This window comes from Desmodus rotundus, chromosome 4 (genome assembly GCF_022682495.2).
Source record: "Desmodus rotundus isolate HL8 chromosome 4, HLdesRot8A.1, whole genome shotgun sequence".
In the NCBI taxonomy this organism is placed as follows: domain Eukaryota; kingdom Metazoa; phylum Chordata; class Mammalia; order Chiroptera; family Phyllostomidae; genus Desmodus; species Desmodus rotundus.
In genome coordinates, this window is record NC_071390.1 from 179,202,208 (window position 1) to 179,220,378 (window position 18,171).

General features: G+C 63.4%; 2 protein-coding genes across 6 annotated transcripts in view; one reads left to right on the forward strand and one right to left on the reverse strand.

The window, feature by feature from the left end:
• Positions 1-3,939, forward strand: part of SORCS2 (sortilin related VPS10 domain containing receptor 2) — a 277,312-nt gene extending 273,373 nt beyond the window's left edge. Inside the window, exon 27 of one of the 2 annotated variants that reach the window (XM_053922932.1) lies at positions 2,079-3,939. In XM_053922932.1, coding sequence (XP_053778907.1) covers positions 2,079-2,143 — 65 coding nt within the window. In that variant the 3' untranslated portion in view covers positions 2,144-3,939. Of the gene's footprint in view, positions 1-40; positions 360-2,078 lie in introns of those variants that run through there. The other variant, XM_053922931.2, reaches the window with a different exon arrangement.
• A 4,292-nt stretch (positions 3,940-8,231) lies between these two features.
• The window catches only part of AFAP1 (actin filament associated protein 1), a 96,856-nt gene continuing 86,916 nt past the window's right edge, over positions 8,232-18,171 (reverse strand). For all 4 annotated transcript variants that reach the window (XM_053922901.2, XM_053922900.1, XM_053922904.2 and 1 more), the window contains 3 exons: positions 16,425-16,615; positions 13,174-13,335; positions 8,232-12,170 (listed from right to left, as the gene is read on the reverse strand). In XM_053922901.2, coding sequence (XP_053778876.1) covers positions 12,144-12,170; positions 13,174-13,335; positions 16,425-16,615 — 380 coding nt within the window. In that variant the 3' untranslated portion in view covers positions 8,232-12,143. The remainder of the gene's footprint in view (positions 12,171-13,173; positions 13,336-16,424; positions 16,616-18,171) is intronic.

The following is an 18,171-nucleotide window of genomic DNA, read 5'->3' on the forward strand; positions in this document are numbered from 1 at the left end:
CGCACTGGGGACGCAGCCACCCGTGCACTGCCGTTCACAGTCTGCAAAGCGGCTTTGCTCGGTGACCTCCTCCTGGCCAGGCGCAGCAGGGAGAACCCAGTTGTGCACGCCGCCCAGCAAGTGCCCATTCGGGGTGCCCCACCCCCACCAACTGCACGTCTCCGTGGCTCTGGGTTTCCTGAGAGCTTGCTGTCTGCAGCTGGAGGGGAAGCCTCTCGGAGCCTCCTCCCCTAGGTGTCTGGCAGTTGACGTGGGCACCCACCCCTGTCCCCTCCGACTCCCAAGCACCTGCCAGCGGCCTCCCTGTGGCTTGGGCCCCTCACAGCATGGTGGCAGAGAGCCCGGCGCAGCTAGAGAGGTGGCTGCGTCTTCTGTGTCAGTCCTGTGCTGCCCCTGACAGCGTGCTGTCAGTGGAGGGCACCACAGAGCCTGTCCATCTTCGGGGCGGGGGACCCAGACTCTGTCCCTAGTGGGTTGGGGGCCAGGCTGGGCCGTGGGCGGGACACAGGTCCACTTTACAGCCCCTCCTGCCCACGGGGGGGAGCCTGAGGCTCTGGGTGCTCCGTGGGCAGGTCACTGCAGCAGCCCGGGAGGCAGGGCCTCTTCTGAGCCGAAGGCATCGAGCCCCCCGCAGGGACATGCACAGACAGGGGTGTGGGGGCTGAACTCAGGCCCGCTCTGCCTCCCTGCCCAGCTCCTGTCCGTCCCTCCTCACCCAGTGAGGGCTGTGCCCACAGCCACAGAGAATGTGTCCCCGTCACACCGGCTGCTGCTGCCCCTCTCAGGACTGTCCCCACACTATGTGCTGGTCCCTCAGACTCTGAGGAGTGCCTTCCGCGATGGAAGCGAGGCTCGGGCTCTGGGAGGAGAGCGCTCACTTGAGGTGCACAGCCGGCAGCGGCTGTCCTTGAATGCACCCCGGTCACTCAGTCCCTCATCTCGGTGGGCCCCCCCCATCCTGTGGCCCAGACGTGCTCCTCAAGGAGTGACGGTCTGCAGCCTCCCGGGACACCGTGATGACTGCAGTGTCTGGATCCCTCGCCGGGGCACCGGGCGGCTCAGTGCTTCCCGAGCTTACCTGCGCTTGCTGCCTGCAGACTGGCACCCGGCAATGTGTCCACTTGACAGATGCCCAAAGCCAAGGTTCAGGGTGGTCACCCACCCTCCCCAAGTCACCGAGCTGATAAGAGGTGGAGCCAGAGTCAAACCCAACTCAGCAGCTCCCAGGCCAATGGCCCTCTCCCAGGTGGCCGCCCTGTGCCTGGAGAGGCCCCTCCACCAGGTCTCTACCCCGCCCCCCGGGCAGGGTGTCCACGCCCTCCACTCAGCCTGGGTCCCACCTTCAGGCAGGTGGCCTTGCAGCTGGTGTGACAGGCAGCTGCAGAGGCTCCGAGTGGCCTGTGGTTTCCTGGGGGCTGGCAGGTAGCTCGTGCCTCTGGTGCATTCTCCTTGGCTATCCCCACGTCATCTACGGCAAAGCCGAGTCCGTGGGGAGCAACCCTGACAAAGCCTCACCCAGCAATCAGGTGCAGGCCCCTCCCACCGCCTGGCAGTGCCACAGAGCGGGGGGCAGAGACAGCTCGCCAGGAGCTGCTCTGGGTCCCACCCAGCATGGGCCACACAGCTGCCCCATGATCTGAGAATGCAGCCCCTGGACTGCCCCTGCACCTCTGACATCACCGTGCCCCTCTCTCTCCTGCCGCCTCCCAGCCACACCACGCCGGCCTGCAGTGCCTGCCGTCCGGAGGGGGTGCAGCCCCTCCTGCATCCGCCACTGCCGATGCCCAGTGCCAGGCCAGCCCTGCCGCAGGACGGTGGGCAAAGCAGCAGGGGGCTGGCCTGGGCCTTGCCCCGGAGACCTGAGGGGCCGACTGCTTGTGACGGCACCCACTCGGGCACTTGCTGGGACATGTGGGGGCCTACCGCCTCCGCACCATGTCCAGGCGCCACCCGCACGGCCAAAGGAGCTGCCAGTGCCCGCCACGCGAGGCGTCAGCCGAGGCCGGCCCTGTGTCCCACACAGCCCTGCCCATGCCATCCCAGGGCCTGGCTCACAGGCGGGCATCTCTGTCTCCTAGGGAACCACTCCGGCGTGGTCCTCAGTGTCGACTCCCGAGAAATGCACAGCTACCTGGTGAGCTGATGCCCGTGTGGGCCGCGCCCAAGCAGTCTCCTCTCTGGCTCCGTCCCGTGGGGGGCACAGCGCCACAGATGCACCGGCGCCGGGGCTGGCATCCCCTCAGAGACCCGCGGAGAAGCCACCTCCTCCAGCTGTCCCCACGCAAGGCGACAGACGCCCCTGCCTCTGCTCAGTTCATGGGACGCACGGGGGGCCTGCTGACGGCTATCCCCCTTGGCCACCGGCCCTCCCAGAACCACAGACCCGCTTTGTCCCTCTGCGCCGTCCCTGCGCGTGGGCACCAACACCAAGTCCCCCTCACCCCGCCCCAGGAAGGCAGCAGCTGCCCCCACAGGAGCCTTTGACCCAGCCCCCACCCTCCCGCGGCCCCTTCTCTTTGTAAACTGCAGGTAATGTGCGCACCTCTCAGGTGGCTGTTGGAGGTTTGTCTGTTCTGTTGTTGTGGCCAGCTGGTACCCATCTGGGGGCTGTCAAAGCCCCGTTCCAGGAACCCCAGTCCCAGAGGGCCAGGGCTGCTCCTCGCCTCCCTGCACCCTTGCCCCTGGGCCACAGGGCAGGGCCCGGGCCGCACCTCCGCAGCCAGCCAGCAGGGGCGCCGTGGTGGGAGCGCCCGCAGAGATCCCAACAGCCTCAGGGACCGGCGAGGAAACCCAGGAACCCGACAGGGTTAGGGAGGCGAAGCGAGCGTGCCCCCCATGTGAAATGGAGAAACTGAGGCCCCGAGAGGGGGTAACTGCCCCTGGTCACAGCACGGACAGGAGCAGGGGGGCCCCAGGCCACACGGGATCCCCCCCCCCGCCACACACACACACACACACACACACACACGTGCTCAGAATCAGGGACGCTGCCTCAGGCTGTGCATGTGAGCGTGTGGGGGCATCTCACCTTTTGCCTTGAAGCCGGAAGTCAGTCTCCCCCCATTCCCCTCCCGTTCCCCCCGCCCCCAGGCAGGGCACTCTCAGATGGCCTGGCTGGGGCAGGTCTAGAATGGAGCCTGTGGGACATTAGCCCATGTCCCCTGTGGGAGCGAGAGGTCTGGGGGTGCAGCCGCACACCCAGCATAGCCCCCTGATGGAGTGGGGGTCCCTCCAGTCCATTGCTGTGTCCCAAGTGGGGACTCTGAGGCCACAGGGAGGGTGGGCTCCCCATGGGTCCCTTTCCCCACCCCTCCGCCCACCAGCTGGTGCTCCTGGGCACCTTTTCCAGGTGTCCTCCCTCCTCGGACACAGGCGGGGCCCGAGGACGATGGGAGAAGAGGCTGGGCTCTCTGGACCTTTGCCACAAATCCCTTCCCTGCCCAGCCCACCGGTGGTCTCCAAAGACACCTTGGGGAGCCCTGTGTCCCACTGGCCACCCGACCTGCCTGTCCCGTGTCAGACCATGTCCAGGCCCAAGGTCAAGGTCAGCATGGAGTCCCCTGGACACAGTGCCCTTCCCCCAGCTCACCAGTGCCTGGGGGCGTGGCCACTCTGCTCATTCTCCCTGCCGTCTGGGGGGGGGGGTCCCCCTTGTCATTTCCCTTGAATTCTGTGTCACTATCTCCACTCCAAGTGTCGTGGGTGTGTGGGCCCAGGAACCTGGGGAGGAGGCGGCACCTGGCTGCCTCACACGCTCCCACCCCACGCCCACACAGATGGGCCCACAGGCCTGCATGTGCTTCTGGGAGCACACGGGATTCTCTGTAGTTGGCGCTCACGCGCCCGCGGGCCCGGGGCCACGCCATCCTTGGTTTATGCACATAACAGAGATACGATAAAGTCTTTTTAATTCTTCCTTTTAAAGAGTCAATAAATCATTTGTGATGCTTTTAACAAAGATTAAGTGAATGTGGTCGGTTTGCCTTATTACGAATCTGTTACTCAGCGTTCTCCCGAGGTCACTGCATCGGGAAGCATGGCCAGCAAAGAAGGAAGGGCCCCGTCAGCTGTCAAAGCGCTCCCCGTGCGCTCCCGCTCCCTGCTCCGGAGGGTGGCGGGGCCCCAGGCACCATCCTGCCAGCAGGGGGTGCAGCCTCACAGCAAGCCCCCAGAATCCGGAATTGGGGCGCCCCTTCCTGCACAGTGCCACCAACACCTGGTCAGACCAGCCCCGTGACCGTGAGGGAGGGAGACAAACCAAGAGCACGTCCCAGTCACCTCCTGCCATGGATGGACCCCTCCAAACGGCCGGCGCAGATGATGGCCTCAGCGTCACTGAGCCCCTCCTCCCGGACAGGACCACTGGGGTGCCCAGCCATTGCCCGTGCCCCTCCCAACAACACCCAGCCCAGCTTCCTTGAATCCTCCACACGGCCCACCCAAACTCAGGCCTTCTCAGCACCCCAGAACTGCCCCCCGCCCGAGGCCCCCACGGCGTGTGCTCTGACTCTGCATCAGCACTGACCCATCTGTCCAGCCCCGGGTGTGGCCCTGGGCCCTGGCTCTGGCGCTAGCAGCACCCTCTGTCCCTGGGGGAGGGTGACCGGTCTCTGCACATGCACGGTCACCGGCCTGCTCAGTGAGCGGTCTGCAGAAAAACCCCACCCACACTCGGTTCCCATGAAAGGGGAGACACCCCACCCTGCCTGTGTGCTGGGGGCCCCAGCAGCTGCACCCCAGATTTCACTGGGTGTCAAAACATCCCTTGAGCGTCAGCTGCTGGAACGATGGCCCAGCACTGCCATCCCCACAGGCCTGGGTGGCCAGGGCTTGGCACAGCCACTCCCAGCCTCAGCCCGTGATCCCTCTGCCCGCTGGGCTCGGCGGGCCCCCGCAGGTGGTGAGCTCAGCCTTGCCAGCTCCCGGGACTCAGGTACGCCAGCTGGGGCGTTCCCACTGGGTGTGTGATTAGGTCGTCAATCACGACAGCCGACTGGGCTGACAGCACCTGGCAGGGATTCTGGGCCCAGGGCCGCATCCGCAGGCAGCATCATGGGCGTCGCCAGCGGCCGGCACGATTACGGCCCCGATGCGGGCTCTGTGAGGGGCCCCCACGCCATGTCCAGCTGAGTGGGCGGAGGAGGGGCCAAGCTGCCGGCACAGCGGCGACGGGGCCAGCTCCCAGTTGGTGTAGCCCTCAAGCCACGTCCAACGTGGGCACTTGTCACACACGGCCACGTACCATGTGGGCAGCAACCCCACAGGACGGCGGCCCTGCTCCCCTCAGAGTCAAGGGTGCTGAGGCGCAGAGGAGCCAGAGGCAGGGTGGGGTGGGCCGGGCGGCGAGGGCAGGAGTGTGAGGACGGACCCCAGCAATGGGTCAAGGTCGTCACGGGAACCGAGGAACCAGACAGTGTGCTTTTTGATGCTTTCTAGAATGTTCTCGTGACTCGCACAAAGAGTTAGGGCAGTAGCCGGGTGCGGTGAGGCTGGGGGCTGGTCGCGTGCAGACGGTGGTGTGTGCATGAGATGACGGGATCGAGCAGAGAGAGGAAGAGACTGGAAGGTGCTGGAGGGAGGTGATGGGACAGAGTCCCGAGGGTGAGCAGGGGCCTAGCACGGGGGGTGGGGGCAGGGCGAGCAGGAGGCCACAGAGGCACCTGGGTTGGGGGCTTAGAGTGAAGAGAGAGCCGGGCCTCGGGGAGACAGGAGGCCTGACACAGTCATCGGGAGCGACAGCAGGCGAGTTGGCCGAGAAAGTTGGTAAAATTGCCGGCAGTCGGAGGCCCCACTGAGGACCTGGGTCACTGTGGCACAGGGAGAACTTTGGATAGGGTCTGTTCCTCTCAGCCACGTTCCACTGCTCAGGTGCAGGGGCCCATAGGAGGCCTCAGAGCACAAAGTAGCTGCGGCAGCTCCAGACTTGGCATCTTTTCATAAAGTCTGGGGCCTCTGATCAGGTCATGTGGCCATCCCAGAAGGAACCCCTGGAGCTCACTGTGTTAGTCTTGAGGCACACGCTCGCTCCTCACCCCAAACCAGAGGGGGGACCGCCTGTGTCCCTGTGCTGGGGACAAAGGGCAACCACAGAATGCTGCACAGGATGCAGAGGTAAAGGCTTGGCCTGCAGCTTCCATCTCAGACCATGGGCTCGTGGGGAGGCCCTGCCTCTGATCTGGAGGTGCACACAGCCATGGCCCGCTAGGTGCCCAGGACTTGACTGGGGGCTGCATGCGCTACGCTGCCTGCAAGGCGGGTGTAGGAAAGGGTTCCATCAGCTACAGACACGGTAAGTGGGGCGCACAGCTCAAGCACTGGAGAATACAGTGTCTGCAGGGGGCGCTCTGCACCCGAGGGCAAGTAACGGGAAAAAGACAGCGCCAAGCCCCAGCCCCGAGCCCCGGGCTGGGAAAAGGATCCTTCCCGTCTGCAACAGCGAGGGGCTGCCCTGTGCGGTTGGGGGAGAGGCATGTCCTGTGGACAAGAGCTTGCTGAAGGAAGCCTGAGAAAATTCTAGAAATTAGATGTGTTTCGATGTGAAATGAAGGCCAACACGCCACCTTTGAAACAGGACCGTGATGTCCACAGCTGAGTGTGGCACGGGCGCCTCCCACTGGTGTCGGATGAGGGGAGAGTGGAAATGCTGCAGCCGAATTCACGTTCGCCCCTCCGAGGGCAGGTGAACTCGCTCTAAAGCCACAGGAGTGAGTGGCGGAGCAGGGCTGAGACTGCAGGGCTGAGACTGCAGGGCCGAGCCAGCCCGACCTCAGGGGCCACGCCTTGGGACCTGACCTCCGCACTTGGCCAACGACCGGGCCTGCAGGCAACCAACTGGCACAGGTTGACCTGAGGGATTTCTGAGGGACATAAGGAGCAGAAAGCCCCACGAGCTTCTGGGCAGAACAGGGAAACGCAGGCAGGGCTGAGGCTCAGCTACAGCTCGAGGCCGGAGGACAAAGCAGGAAGAAGATCGTGGAGACTTGCTGGGAAGTCTCGAGAGCCTCACGGGTACAGGAAGCAGAAAAATACTTAGACGTGCGCCCCGTCCAGGGAATGAAAAACTCAGGTCTCCTCTTCTCAGCCAAAGGGTGATCGACGCCAGCGGGCAGCAACGGTGTCGGCGCACACCCAAGGTCGGGGGAGCAGCTGTACTGCTGCCGTTGGTAATCACCGCCCCGGGGGTTCAGGGAGCAGGCCTCCCTCACCCCCTGCCCCTGGGCACCGGCAGGGCCCTCGGAGACCTGCACTCGGTCTTGCCTGGACCGCCAGCCCCTCCTGAGCAGCCCCCACGGCCCAACCCCAGCAGCTCCGTGCCCCTCCCAACTGACCCCCACTGCCCCAGGAGGACCCCGCTGGTGGCAGTGGGCAGCACCCCCACTCCTCTGGGAGGGCAGCCCAGCAAGGACGGATGCCAGCAAGGCTTGGGGGGAGGTCTGCATACTCCTGGAAGGACTCGTGGGAGAACCCAACCAGCGGGGTCTGAGGGTGGCAGAGAGGGCCCGCAGGAAGGACCCGGGGCCCTGACAGCCATGGTGCTGCTGGCCGCTGGCCTGCCGGCTGCGTGCAGGGGGAAACACAAATGGGGTCCTCTGCCACTTGCAGCCACGAGCACCTCACCAACCCACTTCCCTTCAGCCTCAAAAGCCCCGAGTGCCCCACCCTACCCCCTCCGTGCCTCAGGGCCTGGCAGGGGGGGGTCACTGTCCCAGGGCAGGGGACTTCGTGATGAGTGTGCTCTGTTATTCCTGCTTTTATCTTCTTTGCCCCAGGGGCCCTCCAGGAGTCGAGGCCTCCTCCCTCCTTGTGAGTCCTGCTCAGACACCCTGCCCCCCCCTCCCCCCCCCCCCCCCCCCGCAGTCCCCAAGGCAGCGGCTCCTCCCTCAGGACCCCAGGAACCCTCAGAACCACACTTGCAGGCCGCACTGGGGCTGCCCACCCACAGGCACGAGCTCCCTGGGACTGGGCACGCTGGGCTGTTCGCGTCTCCAGCACCAGGTGCCTGGTAGGCACAGACATTTCCTGAATTGAATATTAGACTCTGTGGACTAAAAGCCAGTTTAAAAAAAAAAAAAACAAACAAACCCAAATGAAACAACTGTGGGTCTTTCCCCCAAAGCCCTTTTGCTAATAGACAGAAAGCACACCCCACCCTCCCTCCCCCCACCACCTCCCACCCTCCCGGCCCAGGGACCTCCACAGTCAGTTCCAGAGACACCTGGGAGACACAGAGGCCAGGTGGGAGGGCAGAGTTTTATTGAGAACACGCACAAGTCACGCCGCAGGCCGGCGCCCGTCAGGGCCGCGCGGTGAGGAGCAGCCGCGGGGTCTGCAGGGAAGACGCTGGTGTGAGGCCGCCGCGGGCGGGCGGAGACGGGACGCCCCCACGGCACGCTGCTGCTCCTGGTTCAGCCTTTCACTCGATGAATTTAATATGCCGAGAAGCAGTGAGAATATTTAGTCATTTAAAATGGGCACGACCAACGTACATGATTAAACAAATTCTTTCCTGTTTCCTGCCTGCTTCTTTCAAAGAGAATTTTAAATATGATTTTAGTTTTTAAAAAATACAATAAGGAAATAATTACATTCTTAGTATGAAAACATTTCACAGTGGACAGCCGTGGCCAAGCAATGCTGAAGACCTGAAATTCAAAAGTCGGTGTCAAAATTTGAACAGCCCTTCTCAGTAGAAAGCGAAATACAAAGATCTTATTAAAAACACCTTTGGTCCCTAAGAATTGTGACCGGATGTCCCCACGGCGACAGGGAGGGCCCGGACGGTGCACGCACCCCACACGGGTGACCCGGCGGGGTGGTTCTGCCTTCCCTGTGATGCTGCGTCCTGTGTGCGCGGCACGGAAGTTTCCGTCCACTTGCGGTGTCTCACACTGTCCCCCGCCCGTTGGGGGCGGTGATGGGACAGCAATAACAGCAGGAACAACATAACAGCAATCACCTTCTTTAGAACTATGCCCTGATTTGAAATTATCTTGCCCATCACGCACCGTTGTAGAAAAGAGAGGAAGGCAAGGGCCGCGGGCTCACGCGTGGCTGCGACCCGCAGAGGAAGCGAGGAGCGCCTGGCGGAGACCGCAGGTCGCTGAGCTCTGAACGGGCTGTTCTCGGGACCCACAGGCTGGACGGGGGCGCCTAGCGGCCAAGGGCGGAGGGGCAGCGCCGTTTCATCAGGGGGCAGAGGCCCAGCCTAGATGCAGCCCCCCCAACCCCCCCGCCGAGGCCCACCGGAGGGGGGGTCCTGTCACATGACTTGAATAAACAGAAAACAATGGCTGGTGAGCTGGGTCTGCAACAGCAGGCTGGCGGTGAGCAGTCTTCTGGGAAGAAAGGATGCGACCACAGCGAGGGAGTCCTGCCCACAGCGGTCCCCCTGGAAACATACACTCAAGTGTCAGCTGTGGCCCCGACCAAGCCAACCCAAAGCTCCCCGCAGGCGGCCTCTGGGGCCTCGGACACGCACATGTTGAAGCAGACTGCAAAGTGTGGCAAACCGCTAACCTATGAGAGTGGTTTGGGGTTCTCAGAAATGGCCAGAAACCACTCAGGGGCAGTGAGGGGGGCGCGGTGCACCGGCGTGGAGGGCGGGACTGGCTCCGGGCCTGAGGTCACCAGAGAGAGCTGGGAGGGCAGCATGCGGGGGCCTTCATGCCCCCGCCCACTTGGCGACCCTGCAGCAGAGGGTACGCACACCCCCACACCGGGGCCTGGAGGCCACAAGAAAGCCCTTCACCAGCGCTGCACTGTGCAAAGCCGGGTGAGCGAGTTAAAAACATTATAAAAATATAAAAGTGGGCAGGATTTTGAAGGTTGACGGCACTTTATCAAAATGAAGCTGGAAGCCAGAGCCTGAGGCTGACAGTGTGGATTCAGGTTCCTGTGGGAGGAAGGGCCGGAGAGGCCGCCCCTTCCGTCCCCCCAACATTGCTCTCCTCTCCAGGCAGGAGCCCGTGAGAGTTTGGCCAGCTCCCTGGGACCACGCCTGTCAGCGGGTCTGCCTGCTCCCAGGGGAGCAGGGCTTTGGCCCCCACCCACCCGCCGGCTGCCCGGGGAGGGTCACAGCCTGAGATCACTGTCGGAGTTCTGACAAGATGCCCAGTGCGTGTCTAGTATGTACAGATATAAATTAAAAACTATATTTATTGAACATATACAAATAAATACCTTACTTTGGAGCACAGACTTTAAACTAACTTCCGATCAAACCTGGAGGGTGGAAGGAGCCTGCTGCCAGAGTGGACGTCAGCAGCTGCGTCCGTGTGGGACCAGCTTTAAAGGGCTCCCGGGACCCACAGGGCTTCAGCTCACCTTCGAAGGCTCGGGGTGATGGGAGGGAATTTAAACTGGGCTTTACACACACATGGGCCCACCAGGCGTCAGGGGCCCTGGACCCCGGGCACGGCCCACAGACGCAGCCGAGGTGGTGTCCACTGGCCACATCGGTGCTGCCCATGCCGCTGGCAAAGGTCAAGGGTGCAGGCTGCTTGGGCCTCCTGTCTAGTAGCAGTCCATCTGGCAGTTCTCTTGGGCAGAGCTGGCTGCCAAGCACCATGGCCATGAGCCTTAACCAGAGAAACCGTGTTCATCTGACGGCAGCAAAGACCATCGGGAGACAGGCCTTCCCGCCCCACCCTAGTGTCCTGTGCCCCAGGAGGCCCCCTGCTACGTGCCAGTGGGATGTCCCTCAGCCTGCTACCCTGTGGGAAGGGGTCAGAGGGACAGTGACAGGTGATGACAGCTCGTGACCCCCACGCCCCTGGCAGATGGTTCTGCAGTGGCATCAGGTCCCAGGTGCAGGCCCCTTACACAGCGTGGGGAACATCCCCACGTGCCTGGGACCAGCTTCCTGCTGAGCCTGTCACCTCAGGGCCAGCCCAGGACACGGGACAGCGATCCGGCCCCAGGGGTCCTGCATGTGCACAGAGGGGGTCCCGGGGACAAGCAAGGGACACTGCTTTGCTGTCAGTCCCTACATGGGATGGCAGCCTCCTTCTAGGGGCCAATCAAGGCCTGCGTCGTCAGCCCTCGCCACAGCCCCGTCTGGCAGGAAGAGCCCTTTGTGTGTGGGCCCTGTGCCCAGGCGCCGGTCTGCAGAGGGCTCCTGGGGACGGACCCTTCACGACAGAGCCTGCAAGGGTCCCTGCAGGTGAAGGGGGGTCTGGTTCTGAGGCCACAGTGCAGTGGCTGGCTCCCTCCCATGCCTCAGCACCCAGGCGCCCTAAGGAACACTGCACGGGAGGCAGACAAGACAGGTAACAGGCCCACGAGGCCCATGAACCCAAGTCCACAGACACGCTCAAGGCTTCGATTTGCACGCTGGAGGTGGGGGAGGGGCTGGCTGGGAGCTCTGGGAACCCCCAACCCCCATGCTACAATGTCCTGGTTCCCTCACTGTGACCCCCAGGACCCACCTCCTTTTCACAGGACGGCCCCACCAGCAAATGTCCTGGGGAGGCCAGGTTCACCTAGTGCCCCGCCGGGCCTCCAGCTCCCCGTGTGCGGCAGCAGGGGCAGGAGAGGGGAGGCTGCCAGGGCGGAGCTGCTGAGCCCGAGCCGCCTTCCCAAAGCGGTGCAGACAACCAAACACAGGGCACAGGGCTCTGAGCACCCCGAGCCCCGAGCTCCCGGGAAATGCTCAAACCTTCCGGAAGAATGGCGCCTCTCCTGTCCTGGCAACAGAGTGTCTGTCCAGAAGAAGCGGAAAGGTGAAAAAGCGTCACAGTGCAGCGTCTCAGGCCATCAGCTCCCGGGACAAGGGGACAGGGGGGAGGGGCCCAGAGGCACGGCGGTCACACATTCCCTTGAGGCCGCCAGGCGTGTGGCCTCCAGTGGACGGTCACCCCGTCACAGAGGTCACACGAGCCCTTGGTCCCCACCGCCCACACTCCGGCCTGGGGCTGGTGGACTGGCACTTACATGGGTGACAGCCGTTACCACCCCTTTGCCAGAGGGTGGTCTCGTGTTGCCTTCCCTCCCTGTCTGTCTTTAGCAAATCAAGTGGGAAACCAAGGGTTGCGGGTAAACTCCTTTAAGGGCACCGTCATACAGTAGAAAAATACTCGTGAGGGTCTGGGCGTCCCACTGTGGGGCCACACGGCAGGTCCAGCTCCCGCGACGTCGGCTCTCCTCTACGTCCCGTTCTTCAACTCCCACTCCTGGCAAGGGAAGCGAGAGCAAGAGTACACCGGTCACACGGCGAGGTGCTGGGACACAGGACCTGTGACCTAAGGTGGGCGTGTGGTTGCGGAGGAAGACAGGCTGGTGGCGGACCTCAAAACACCACAGAGAGTCACTGCAGGATCCAGAAATGGGGTTGGCGTGGGCCCTACAGTCCCTGCAACATGGCCTGGTCACAGGCAGGGGCCGCACCACCGTGGCGGGTGCACCTGCTATGGAGGACCCACAGTCCCATCCAGGAGGCGGCCGCCAGCGCCCTTGCCATTCACGCCACAGGCAGTGAGTGGAGACAGAGGTGCCCTCCAAGCAGCGTGGGGCGTCGGAGCCGCCCAGGCACACAGGCGGCCACAGCAACGGCGGCCCCGCCTGTGAAGGGAGGCATCACCTCCAGCGCAGGAGCACTAGCGGCGCTCATGTGCACGAATGAGGGCCACCGTGCGGAGTGCGGCTGCCTCAGGGGCGCACTCTCAGTCACGGCCCACGAGGGCTGTGCACGCGCGTATTTGCCTGAGATTTTGGAGCTGACGCCACGAGCTGTCAGTGGCTGACCCTACCAGAAGGAGACCCTGCAGGAAGGACCCCGGGGCTCCCATTGCACCTTGGACACAGGGTTGACAGGGCTGCAGGTGGTACTGGGGAGGGTACTGGGGAGGGCGGTGTGTCTGGACAGAGTCCCGGGTCACCTGTTGGGAGGAGCCTAGAGTCCCGCCCTTCTGACGGAGACCCAGAGCCAAGGGCTTTCCTGCCACTCCAGCCAAGGCCTTGGGGGGTGCGGGGGGTGCGGGGCGGACATGGTGCTGTGCCCAAGAGCAGACGGCTCCCAAGGGCCTGCCTGCAGACAGACCCAGAGGCCGGTCACAAGTGGCATTTGAGGGGAGGCTGTGGGACTAGACAGGATGACAAACCTAGCTGCTCCATCCCTCCCACGAGTTCCTGAGGCCAGAAGGGCTGAGCTTTTAAGAGTGCGCAGAGCGGACTGACCTTGGCCTTCCGAAGCACGTGGCCACGGCAGGGGGCGCTGCCGGCCGGCTGGCTCTGCTTCAAGACGGCTGCACTGTTCACGGGCACCGGGCCCTCGGCGTCACTAGTCTCGCAGCTGGACAGGGGTGAGCTCTCCAGTGGTCTGTGCCTGCTCCCCGGGGACTGTCAACAGAGAGGGGAGACCTGTGTGAGGCGACCCAGGCCGTCCTTGCTTCCCAGTGGGGATGGTTTGCTTATAAGAAAAACGGGGGCTGGAAATTGGCAAACACAGGGACAACCAGAATGAGGACAGTGGGTCCATGCGTGGCCCATGCCCAAGTCTAAGAGCACCTGCCAAACGTTCATTTCAGATGGAAAGACCAAGGTTCAGAGGGCGCTCTAGCAGGCCGGTCATGCTGGGAAGCAGGGGAGGAGGGCCCCTGGCCACTACCTCCGCCCCTCCAGCCCCATCAGTGGCCCCTCACAGGCCCTCTCCTTGGCGCCAGTTCCCAGGAGCTCTGGCAGCCGCAGCCGCCTTGATGCCCCAGCAGCAGCATCGCCAGCAGCCATGATGGCGGCACTGAGCTCACAGAGCCTCACACATGAGTGGACCCACTGGCGCGAGCCAGGCACAGGGTCACACCGAGGGTTTGGGGTTTTACACAGTTTACACGTGGGCCGGAGGAAGGCGTTTTCCGAAGACTGAGAGCAGAACCAGGGGGAAGTTTGGGCGCCCAGACTGCCATGCATGGTCCTTCCAGGGAGATGGCACACTGCCCTCGGGGAAGCGTGGGCACCTGGAAGCGCTGACTGCAACCCAGTGCCTGGGGAAGACACCCCCTGCGACCATGGTGGAGGGCGTGCCCTGCGGCTCCTGACTGGGACAGCCTGTGCATCATCTCAGGAGAACAGTGTTTCAGGTGCCAGGGAAATAGGTCACTGAGAACCCCCCGCAGGGACCGCTGACCACGGGACCCAGGCAGCCCGTGTGGTTGGTTCCGGTTAACTAGACCGCAGCGTGGGGGGTGGTAAAGAAGGAGGGGCGGACACGCACATCTCAGGGAGCGGAGAGGCTGGTCGGGCACGTGCCCCTCCCCTGGGCTTGTTAGATAAACGTGTCCATCTAACAAGCTGCTACTCCAGGGACGTGGCCTTGGTGGGAATGACGTCGAGCGCTGCCACGATGGGTGGTGATGGCCAAGGAGAGGCCCTCACGAGAGGAAGCAGCAAGAACATGACTGAGAGTGCGGAGCCCCGCATGCCGCCGAGCCCCCACAAGGACCAGCCCAGCTGCTCGTGCCAGAAGAAAGAAGAGCTGCGACGGGGGCGGGAGGGAGCCCACAGGGGTGGGGGAGAGTGTGGTCACTGCAGACACGGGCTGGCCACCTGCGCAGAAGACTCTGGAATTAGAGCAGGAGGGAGAGGTACAGTGAGCACAGGTCAGGGGTGGGGCTGACCGCAGCAGCGGGAGCTGAACCGGGCACCTGAGCAGGTGCAGCTGAGTCCGGGTTGGAAGGGTCAGCGGGAGACATGGGGCCCTGACTGGGGGAGAAGGTGGGGCCACGGCCGCATCGTCTTTTAACACTGGGGCAAACCAGTGCACCTTCAGATGCTTTGGAGGACATGAGAGGAGAGTAGAAGGTACAGGAGAGAAGGTAGGATGGGGCCTGAGAGCCAGGGGAGGGTGGGGTCTGGGGCCCAGCCCACACACAAAGACAGAGGTCAAAGGGCTGCATGCTGTCCTGCCTCCAGCCCACCCCTAAGGAGGGTCTGGAGGGGCTCAGGGGTCAGGATGCACCGAGGAGAGCCGCCCGCGCCTCACTGGCCCACTCACCACCTCACTGCCACCTCCAGTCAGAGCTGGCCTCCTCGTGCCCCAGCCCCACTGGACCCTGGGAGGCCCGCATTGCCCCAGGCCTAGGGTGGGTGCTAACTCCCCCTCGCCTGGCCAGGGCTCTCCACGGCACTCACCACACCTGGCATAGCTCATTCCCGGGCCTATCTCTCCCCCCGGGATATAAGCTCCACAGAAACAGCAACTCTCCTCTGTTCACTGCTGGGCCAGGAGCGGCGCCTGGGCCCCCAAGGAGAACAGCATGTAACCCTAACTTGTTGAGGAAGGAAGGGAGAGAGGGAGGCAGGGAGGGAGGAAGACACACTTTCTTTGGCCAGGCACTGAGCTGAGAGCTCTCATGTGCCCGGCGCTGGTGACAGGTGATACTGTCATCCCGTTTTACAGAAGAGAATCCATGGCTTCAAGAAGGTAAGTGACCTCAGAGGCCGGCCCGGGGACCCCAGTGCTGCTCCCCCAACACTCAACTCAGCTGCAGCTGGAAGAAGGGGCCCACGGGTAGGGGTGTGGCTTTGGGAGGCCCACTGTGCCACCAGAATGAGCATTGCCAAGTTGGGGAGGAACCTCTGGAAGTGGGGGTGGTCACTGGGCAGGACAGGAGCTTGGAGAAGGGGGAGGTCTGGAGAGAGCCTCTGTGGGGAGTGGGGGCAGCAGGGCCCCAGGAAGTGGGGAGGTGGGTGGCAGGCTGCCCCGTGTCCCTAAATCCGCATGTCTTCCCGGTAGACCCGCGCACTGCTGTGGGGAGGGGCGTCAGGCCAAGCAGTTTGGAAAGAAGGACTAGCAGGCACTTGGCACTGGCGGGGGCTGGGCAGGGGCTAAGTTTGGGTCTGTCCCTCATCCACCACCCGCTCTCAGGCAGGGTCCCTTCCCTCCGTGGGCCTCCAGTCCCTCCATGTGACACATGGGCTGGCAATGATTCGAAGGAATAATCCCGTGGAAAAGACAAATGAGGCACAGAACGTCGCTGTTACTATGGTAGAAATCCAGCCCTGATTTCCGTGTGCCCTGGTCCCGGCACAGAGGGTCCAGACCGTGCTGGGCCCGTTCCCAGCGCCGGGCATGTAGCGCAGGCTAGACATCTGTACGAATCTGCGACATGGAACTAGAGTTTCCGCCCTGAGAGCTGGCCCCAAACTAGGACGTGGCTCAAAGGGGACGGATGGGGACTGTGCCCACTGGAGTCAGGTCTTGCAAAGGAGAGGACACAGGCCGGGCCCCCACCTCCCCCGGAAGGCGCTCCGAGGCAGTGACGGGCACTCAGTATGGCTGAGCGGGCCTGCCTGAGAGAGCGTCCGAGCTGACACGTGCTGTGCATCTGGGGTACCAGGTGAGGCTGGGGACGAGAAGCGGCCACACGAGAGAGGCAGGCGGGCATTTTCTCTCTGCGCACTGTGACCATGCGAATGCGTACGGGTGTTACCTGCGGACTTGAGGTCCCTGACCGGGGCTCAATGGCCAGCCCCAGTGTGATCCCACCGGCCAAGGCCTTCCGAAGGCTCTCCTTGACCTCGGTCAGCTCCAGCTCCAGGCTGACACGCTCCGACTCCCTCCGCCTGCACTCCTCCTCCAGCGCTTTCAGCTTCTCCTCCAGGACAGGCTGTGTCTTCCTGCCTGGGGGCAGAGAAACACCTGGCTGCAGGGTGCCTGCAGGCGCCCTGTCCTTCCCAGGAAACTCACATTCAGCCGTCCCTTAAAGGGACAGCATCCTCTCTCACACTTCCTTTGCTACAGCAGGAAGGACAGGGACCAGGAAGCAGGAGCCTGAGTCTCACAGATGGGCCTCGATGTGCTCAGAAAATGTGGAACTTAAACGGTGTGTGGCTTCCCAAGGGGCCGCTGACTTGAAAAGTCTGCCTGAGTTTATGTTCTAACCTTCCAGCCACTTTCTCGCGCCGCCCCATCCGCCCCGCACTCAGGTACAGCTCACTCCCCAACAGGGTGGGGTGCACATTTGCTTGGGCACATTCGATTCACACTATTTGAAATGTGTGGCAGTGACACAGGAAGGCAGGCACCTCGCCCCCCGGGACTGGTAAGGGAACCAGTTCCTCGGGGCTGACTGGCCTGCACACCTGGTCCCGGTCCAGTGCGCACAGCACGGGAGGTGCTTTTCTGAGGCCAAAGGCTGGTCTAACCCTCTGCATCTACACCTTCCACTCCCATCCCACCCTCTGCCATGGCACCCGACTTCCCAGGCGGCCTTGCGCTCAGCGCAGTGCCCCACCCCCTGCCCCTCCGGCGGGCCATCTCTGACTGGCTCTGCGGCAACCTCCCCCCATTCCAACCCCACAGCGGGTCCTTGCGCACAAACCACGCCAGCACCGAGTCCAGGAAGGCTTGGACCCCAGGGGCACCCGCTCCTCCCTGCACACAGAGCCACCCGGAGGCAGTGCCTCCCCTTCGGGCCTTCCTAGCTCCCCGCCCCGGCCTGCACCCCTCCCCATCCTGGGCCAGAGGCACAGAGACCTAGAGTCCGTGCTGGCCTAAGGCAGGCCCAGGCTGGGCCTGCGGCGTGTATTTCAGCAGTTCCCTCCCTGGAGCCGGGACCCCCACCACAGCCCCCGCAGCAGGGACAAGCCCACCCCACCCAGACACAGCTCTGGCCCTGACCGATCTCCACGACAGCCTCCACGCTCAGGCCCTCTCTGCGGGTTGCTGCCACTAACCCGGCCTCCCCCAACGCCTTCCAAGAACCAGACGCTGCCTTGCTCTCAGCTGCGCCTTCTCAGGAGCGAGGGCTCCTGTGCCCGCACAGTGGCCTCTGACCAGGCTCCAGTGCTGAGAGACCCAGCACCGCCTTCCTGCTGAGGGACCCAAGTGCCTCATCACGCTCAGTGCCCGAAACGCGAGCCCTCAGGTGACAGGCTCTAGGCCAGTGATCCCCCAGTTTTTTTGGCACCAGGGACTGGTTTCGTGTAAGACGATTTTTCCACCGTCCAGGGTTAGGGGTGAGGAGTGGGAGGCAGAAAGTGGAGCTCAGGCCACAATGCGAGCGGCATCCACGGACCAGGAGGAGGGAGGTTGGGACCCCTGCTCTCGTCAGTACTGGAAGCCAGGACAGCTCCCAAGCCCTAACGGCCTCTGGCCTGAGTACTCCGGTCCCTGGCACCTGCCCTGGGCTAACCAGCAAGGCCTCCAGTGTCAAAGCAGCGTGCTCGGGATGCACG